At 52.5% G+C, this 8,505-nt stretch overlaps 1 protein-coding gene across 1 annotated transcript in view; it reads left to right on the top strand.

The window, feature by feature from the left end:
• Window positions 1-8,505, top strand: part of TMCO4 (transmembrane and coiled-coil domains 4) — an 82,945-nt gene that overhangs the window by 15,151 nt on the left and 59,289 nt on the right. The window contains exons 4-5 of the mRNA XM_005883035.2: window positions 4,839-5,013; window positions 5,769-5,796. Coding sequence (XP_005883097.1) covers window positions 4,839-5,013; window positions 5,769-5,796 — 203 coding nt within the window. The remainder of the gene's footprint in view (window positions 1-4,838; window positions 5,014-5,768; window positions 5,797-8,505) is intronic.

Below are 8,505 nucleotides of genomic sequence, written 5' to 3'. Positions count from 1 at the left end.
AGGGGCTGGGGAAAAATCAAATCAAGGCACTTGCCATTCCTAATCCCCACATGAGAGGTAGGTTCTGCTGGCCAGGAAGGTGGGTTCTGCTGGGGAGTTACTGCCGCAGAGAAGCAGCATCCTCAGAGAGGGTGCTCGTGGGGAGGGAATGTGTGGGTGGCCCCGCAGAGCCTGGCGCAGAACTACTGCCCAACAAATATTGGATATTCTCATCATTAATAATGGAATCACATCCTCTATCTGAAGGTTAGACTATATCTCATTCGATATTCTGTTCTCAGTAAGCGGAGTCCTATCTCCTGCAAGGGCCCGACTCTCCCCTGCTCCTGCCTGTGCCACATCTGGGAAGCCTCCATCTTTCCAGAAGCTTCTTCTGGCCTGATCACCCCCTGCCTGATAAGCTGATGCATAGATGGGGAAGGGCTCTGTGTACTTTGTTCACATAAGCAAGTGTTCATGAGCCTAGACAGTATGCCAGGCCTGTGCTGGGCACTGCCTAGGAGAGCACATAGGAAAGTGGGTTATTGTCCTGGGTCTCCCCCCACACCACCTCCCCGCCATGAGTTCTAAGCACACGGGGCTGGAAGCATTTGCCTCGGGGCATTCCTTCCTGAGAGTGTCTGATTCGGTTTCTTTCCACTTGGCTGATCCTGGTTTTCCGGGGCCCAAAACATGTTTTAAAGACAGCCTCAATCTTCTTATAGCTGTTGGCTTCAGTAATCTTAAGAAAACACTCTGCGGCTGTTGTTGTCCACATGGGGTATAAAAGCAAGCCTTTAAAATACTTCTTACCATGCAGTAAATGTCACAGACGCTGTTTTCTACGATTAATTCTATTTATTAAGCACGGAGATACGCACGAGTAGAGCAGGTCGACAGACGTTTCCTGTAGAGGACGTGGTATTTTAGCTTGCAGGCCGTGTGGGCTCTGCCCCAGTCCCTCAGCTTTGCTGTTGCTGCGTAAAACGTAAAAGCAGCCCGACACAGTCGGTAAAGGAACGGGTGTGACTGACTGCTCCAATAAAACTTAATCTACGGGAACGGGCTGCAGGCCAGATGTGGCCGCCTGGTGGTGTGCGGGCCCCTGGGGAGTAGGAGGAGCTCTGGACTCGAGTTCAGGCTCCTGGACCCCAGGTGAAGCTCTGCCCTTCGCATCTGTGGCGCCCTTGATAAGGCTTTTAATCTCTGCGGCCCAGGGCCGTCCCTGCGAGGTTCGGTGAGGATGAAAGGGAATGTTGGATGCACCCGCTCAGCCAGCGCCTGGCACCGGGTGAGGCCCAGGGCTGTAATCCCTGGAGAGGGCAGTCCCTGCAGTGGGTAAGCATGGCCTCTGGGGCCAGACAGTTGTGGCCTTGAACCCTGGAGCTGTCCCATGACCCCTCCGGGTCTGGCTGTCCTTATATCTAGAATGGGGGTGAAAGCAGTACCTCCCTCCCTCATGGGGATTGGTGGGAAGGAAACAGGCAGTGTGCTTAAAGCACTTAGCATAGGGAATGAGGGATCATTGCTCTGTGATTGTCATTGCTGCTGTTGATTTTCTTGTATCTCAGTGAGACCACCCACCACTTTAGAAGCAGTTCCCAAGGCCCTGCCAGTCTAAAATGCTGTCTGTTATTTGATAGGTTGTTGTACTGCATATATATATATATATTCCATTGCTCATTAAAGAAACACATATAGAGCGCCTTATATGTGCCAGGTATTATTCTAAACACACGACAAATGTTCAATTTTAACAACCCTATGAAATAGATTTCGTCATTATCACCTCTGTTTTACAGACAAAGAAACTGAGGCCCAGAGAGGTTAAGGAACTTGTCCAAGGTCACACAGCTAGTGGCAGAGCTGGGATGTGCACCAGAGTTCATGCTCTTAACTTGCCTCCACTCTTGTGAGGAGATGCTTCTCTGCATCCAAGACCTTCTTCGTGGACACAGGGCCACGCTGCTGCCCTCAGCCCGGCGCCCTTTCTGCAGAGGGGTTTACCCCTATGTGCTGTTCAGTTCACCGAGTCATCCCTTGGCCCCCGTACACACCCACATACCATCCCGGGTAACCCCAGTAATTGCAGCGAGTTCTATCATAATAATTGCAGTAGCAGTAGCTAACATTTATTGAGGGTTATTGGGTGCCAGGCGCTGTGACCGTGTCATTTAATCTTTCCAACCAACCTATGAGGTAGGTCCTATTACCATCTGCATTTTTTTTTATAAGTAGATGTGTCTTTTTTTAAAAATTTATTTTATTGATTTTTTACAGAGAGGAAGGGAGAGGGATAGAGAGTTAGAAACATCGATGAGAGAGAAACATCAATCAGCTGCCTCCTGCACACCTCCTACTGGGGATGTGCCCGCAACCAAGGTACATGCCCTTGACCGGAATCAAACCTGGGACCTTTCAGTCCGCAGGCCAACGCTCTATCCACTGAGCCAAACCGGTTAGGGCTTACCATCTGCATTTTACAGCAGAGAAAAATGAAGAAAAGAGAGATAAAGAAAAGACATGAAGGGGACTCTCCCAGGGGACCTTAGTGCCTGACTCTGCACCCTGTTCACTGCCTCCCTCGGCCGGCTTATAAATGAAAGTAATGACGCTAGCTAACGTAAGCTGAACAGCTACTCCATACCAAGCCTCCTCTGGGTGCTTCATATGTATCATCTCATTTAACCTCAAACAACCTTATGAAGTTTCTCTCTCTCTCTCTCTCTCTCTCTCTCTCTTTTTTTTTTTAGTCTGTTTTTACTGATTTTAGACAGAGAGGAAGGAAGAGGAGAAGAGAGAGAAAAAAAACATCAATCAGCTGCTTCCTACACGTCCCCTACTGGGGATCGAGCCCCAAATCTGGCTATATATGTACCCTGACCAGGAATTGAACCAGCAGCCTTTTGGTGCACAGAACGATGCCCAACCAACTGAGCCACACTGTCCAGGGCTGAAGTTAATCTCTTAAACCCATTTCAGATAAGGAAACTGAGGCACAGAAAAGTCAAGTTACTTTTGCAAGGTGCTCCATGGCTCAGATGCCCCTTTAAGAATGAAAGACTTTCCCCCAGCACCGCCCGGGCCTGTGGCAGCGGAAGAGAGACCCCTTGCCCAAGGTTCTTTCCCCTCCCTGGGGCGGCCTTTATCCGATGACCGGCTGATGTGGCGGCATAAGGCCCAGCCCTCTCGCCCCACTCCGCAGCTCTGAAGGGTCACTCATCTTCAGATCTCCCTGCAGGGTTGCCTGAAGCTTCCGTGGAGGCTGCCTGGCAACTCCGCTGCTCCCCTGCCCGCTCCGGCATCCTCCCTGACCTCCCACAGGCACTGATCCCAAGAGGATCCCAATAGTCATTTCAGAGCTGCCTCCTGGGGACCTGGACTGTAACAGTGGTGGACCAGGATTGGAACCTGAGCTTTTTTTTCACTGCTCCTGCCAGGGGCCTGGCCTGCAGCAATCTCTCTCGCCCCACTCCGCAGCTCTGAAGGGTCACTCATCTTCAGATCTCCCTGCAGGGTTGCCTGAAGCTTCCGTGGAGGCTGCCTGGCAACTCCGCTGCTCCCCTGCCCGCTCCGGCATCCTCCCTGACCTCCCACAGGCACTGATCCCAAGAGGATCCCAATAGTCATTTCAGAGCTGCCTCCTGGGGACCTGGACTGTAACAGTGGTGGACCAGGATTGGAACCTGAGCTTTTCACTGCTCCTGCCAGGGGCCTGGCCTGCAGCAATCTCTCCACTCGGCTTCGGCCGCCCCAGCTCTAAGGACTGGGATGGGTGGGCTGCCTGGGATCCGTGGGGCTGGGACCAGGTGGTGCAAGCAGGAGGCCTTCTGACATTGTCCCTGCCACCAGGGAGCTCTGCTTGTCCCTAGGAGGCCTGATTCCACCCAATCTGGCTAGAACTAGGGGTGTAGAACCCAGTACAGGGAGCCCAGGACAGTGGGGTCGAGGCAGGCTGGGCTGCTGGGCTTAGAGATAGGCCTGACTCTGGGCTGGTGTGATCACCTCCTAACTAACGCCCCTGCTCCGCATCTCCTGCCCGCCCACCGCTGCTCACCATTCTCGCTGCCATGAGAGGTAACTTGGAGCCAAAGCCTGATTTGGACTTTGCCGCTGTCCCCAAAATGCCATGTGCTTCCTGCAGCCGGGTCTCAGCTCCGGGGGCTCCTTCTCCCCTAGAGCGATCCAGCCACCCTCCATCCAGGGACTCCTGTGGGACTCAACTCCAATGCCTGCCGTGGAGAGAGGCCCACGGGGGCAGAGGGCATGGGGAGGACAGACTCGTCCGCTGCGCTTTATCTGCTTCCGAGTGGCCGACTTTTCCCGAGAAAGCACATCCTGGGTGGTCCCCCACAGCAGCCAGTCTCCTTCTGTGGGAACCCTTTTCTAGTCGCTGCTCCTCACCTCCCCAGGCCGGTCTGGGGCTCCCTCTCTGGGCTCATCAGGGCTCGATTCCTGCCCTCTCCTCGCAGACCACACGCCACTGGGATGAGTTTGTTATTTCCCTGTGTCCCCGCGCTGTGAGCTTCTCATCAGAGGCTGCATCTCACTCATCTCTGGCTCCTCATCCCCCAGCACAGCCCCGGCCCAGGCCGGCCCCGGGCACATGGCCAGGAACGGCTCGCTGGCCTCCTTCCTGTGGTTTATCAGCCTCTTTGGTCAAAGGTTTGGTGGGGGAAGAAGCTAGAATCCCACCACCTGAAATTAGGTTTTGGCTCCTCTGTCTCCCGTGGACCGCAGTCGCCATGGTTTTGGGTGTGTTGGCTGTTCGCATCGTGAACGTGACTAACCTAAGCTTCCCAGTGGCCTTGAAGTGCAAGTCTGGAAGCTGTCAGATCTGAGTTGTGTTTGTCTTTCAGCTCCTTCTGCATAGAGTTTGTGACGGGCCTGGCGAAGTGGCTGGAGTTGTCCGAAGCCGTCCTGCCCACCATGACTGCTTTTGCCAGCGGCCTGGGAGGCGAAGGAGCGGACATGTTTGCTCAGATTTTAACGAAGGACCCCATCTTGAAGGACGACCCGTTGGTGATCACCCAGGTACACCCACCACCAGGTGGCGGCTGCCAAGGGAACCAGAACAAATGGTTTTCTAAGTCAGGCCGAAAACTGCTCCTAGGCGGGTGGGGGAGTTGGAAGATAAAATACTTCATCAGAATATCGTATGATGATGATCATCATAGCTATGTTAAATGATCATTATTGAATATCTACTATTGATTTAATGTATTACTCAAATAGTGCTTAGTATGTGCTAGTACCTTTACAAGTGTTAACTCATTTAATTCTCAAAGCAACTTTATGAGGTTGGTAGTGTGAGCATTCCCATTTTCTAGATGAGAAAACTGAGGTACAGGGAGATTAAGGAACTTGTTCAAGGTCATGCAGCTGGCAGGTGGCTGAGCCCAGATTGGAACCTTGCCACTCTGACTCCAGAGCCCCGGCTCCTGGGGCCAAGCTGTGGTGCTTTTGTGCAGAAGCAGCAGCTTTGCTGTGCGTCCTTGGACATGTCACTCACCGGCTCTGTGTGCAGTTAAAACAGGCAGCTTGGGACACGGGCTGTTGGTGGGTCGACTGAGCAGGTTTAAAACAGCCCTTCCTCTCCTTCGTTTCACTCGCTGGAATGCTCACACACTCATTGGTTTGCTTACTTGTTTGTCTGGCTCAGCACTAGAGTCTGAGGCAGAGATATTGTCTGTCTTGCTCTCCCACTTAGTAAGAGTCAATACGTATGTGTCAAATGAGCAGGCTGATTACATACCAACTTATTGCCAATTTCTGTTACTTTTCCCCAGGACCTGCTGAGCTTCTCACTCAAGGATGGTGAGTTGGTTTTCTACGCTCTGTAAATTGTGGGTGCTCGTCTTCACCCGGTAAAGCCAGTGATGGGCTGCCACCGGTGGCCTGGTTCCCTGTGGTCATTTTGGTACATGGAAGGAAAGGGAACCCCATTCAGTCGGGGAGCCGGGAGCATTTCATTCGTGCCAAGCACTATATGGCTCTTCTTCGCGGTTATTTCATTTATTCCTCGCAATGCCTGTGGTTTTACCTTCTAAGTAGTTCTTGAATCCGGCCCCGTCTTCATCTACACCCACCACCCTGGTCTGGGCCCCCATCAACCCCTCCTGGATGACGGCAGGGGTCTCCTCACGGGTCTTCCTGCCATCACTCTGGCCAGCAGTTTGGCCTCCACCCTGCAGCTCAGGTGATCTTCCTGCACATCGACAACGCTGCCTCCTGGCTCCTACCCACGGCCACCCCTGCTGCCTCCTGGTGGGCTGGCTCCTTCACCTCCTCCTCTCTTACCACGCACGCCCTCCCCTCTTCCCAGGCCGGCCTCCCTGAGTGCACCCTGCTCCTGGCACCATGGGTCTTTGCACGTGCCCCTCCCCTGGCTGGAGAATGTCCTGCTCCTCTTGCCCAGGTGCTCTCTCCCTCCCCCTCATCCCTCCCCTCAGCCATCACTTCCCAGGGAAAGGCCTGGCACGCCTCGGTGTGATGTCAGCCACGGTTGCCGTTGAACACCTCGCTGCACGCTGCTTTGCTTGGTAACTGGTTGCCCTGCGGACCGTAAGCTCCATGGGGGCAGAGCCATGCCGGTTTTCTTCACCACCTACTTCCAGCTCCTGCACATAGTAAACACTCCGCAGACATCTGCTGAATGAATTAATGGGATGGATCCTCGTGTTCTGTTTTGTGGATGAGGAAGTGGGCTCAGAGAGGTTAAGCAATTTACCTACGCTTGCTCAGTAAGTGGCAGTTCAGGATTTCACTACATTCGCTTCCTAGGGCTGTCGTAACAAAGTACCCGAGATGGGTGGCTTAAAGCAACAGAAATTTATTCTCTCACAGTTCTGGAGGCCAAAAGTGTGAAAGCAAGGTGTCAGCAGGGTCCCGCTCTCTCCGAAGGCTGTAGACGAGAATCCTTCATGCCTTTAGCTGCTGATCGCTCCAGGTGCTCCTTGGCTGTGGCTGCATCTCCTTGGCTTGTGGCTGCATCACTGCAGTCTCTGCCTCCATCCTCCAGGGCAGGGGTCCTCAAAAACTACGGCCCGCGGGCCACATGCGGCCCGCCGAAAACATTTATCCGGCCCGCCGGGTGTTTTTGCCGCCACTGCCTGTCCTGCTTAGCTGCCGACTTGTCCTGGACCCCCAGTGTGCATGTGTGGAATGTCTGAGGGACAGTGAACTGGCCCCCTGTTTAAAAAGTTTGAGGACCTCTGCTCCAGGGCTTCTCCTCCTCCTTTCTTTCCTCTCCTCTGCATGTCTCTTATAAGAACATTGTACAAGGTGACTTCACCTTGAGGTCTTTAACTTAATTACAGTAACCCGCCCCCCTCATCTGCAGTTTCACTTTCCATGGTTTCAGATACCCATGTTCTACCACAGTTTGAAAATATTAAATGGAAAATTCCAAAAGTAAGCAATTCATAGGTTTTAAATTGCACGCTGTTCTGAGTAGTGTGATGAAATCTTGAAGTCCGGCTCTGTCTGGCCTGAGATGTGAATCATCCCTTTGCCCAGCATATCTCTGCCATACATGCCACCCTCCCATTAGTCACAGAATAGCCATCTCAGTTATCAAATCGTTTATCAGAGAGAGAGAGAGAGACCACCGTCACATAACTTTTATTACAGTATATTGTTATAATTGTTCTATTTTCTTATTAGTCATTGTTTCTCTCTTACTGTGCCTAATTTATAAATTAAACTTCCTCATAGGTCTGTATGTAAAGGAAAAAACGTGGTATATATATCTGCAGTCTGGCATCCACTGGGGGACTCGGAACCATGTCATAGTTGGGCCATCTATTCAAGTCCCTCCCCATAAGCTCCATGAGCGCAGGGCCTTGTCTGGATTGCATATCATCGCATCTCAGCATCTACAGCACTTTTGGGCATACGGGTGGGCATTTAGTACTGGATGGATGGATGGACGGACGGACGGATGGATGGACGGATGGACGGATGAAAGGATATATGAATGCATGCATACATGGATGGATGGATGGAAGGAAGGATGGGTAGGATGGACAGATGGCTTTTCTTTAGAGGACAAGCTGACGCACGAGCAGGGTTCAATCTCTGTTGCAGACATTGATGAGGTGGGCACACAGCGGAGGAGGAGGCTCTCTCTGCTGCTGGATTTCCCTCGGGCGTGAGGCGAGGTGATTAGTCATGAAATCAGCCCAGGACATCAACATGAAAAGCTGCATTTCTCAGAACATCCTGGAAGGTTGACCTTTACCAACAGTTTTGGGATCTGAGTCACAGAACGATGCCATTTGGGCAGCTGGATGGAATTTTGGGGGAGTGCTCATCACGTTTTCCTCCTCATCCTGTAACAACCCACAGAGCTCTTAGCACACACAACTGAAACAATGCGTCTTTTGTGTGTTGAAGGTTAACCTGAATGTGAGCTAACTCTAAACTGGGCTTTTGGCCCTTGGCACTGCGGCCGTTTGGGGCTGGGTCCTTCGCTGTGGTGGGGCCACCCTGTGCAGGGTAGGATGTTCAGCTGCATCCCCGGCC

Source organism: Myotis brandtii, unplaced genomic scaffold (assembly GCF_000412655.1).
Source record: "Myotis brandtii unplaced genomic scaffold, ASM41265v1 scaffold754, whole genome shotgun sequence".
Lineage (NCBI taxonomy): Eukaryota > Metazoa > Chordata > Mammalia > Chiroptera > Vespertilionidae > Myotis > Myotis brandtii.
This window is presented reverse-complemented; position numbering and strand designations above follow the sequence as displayed.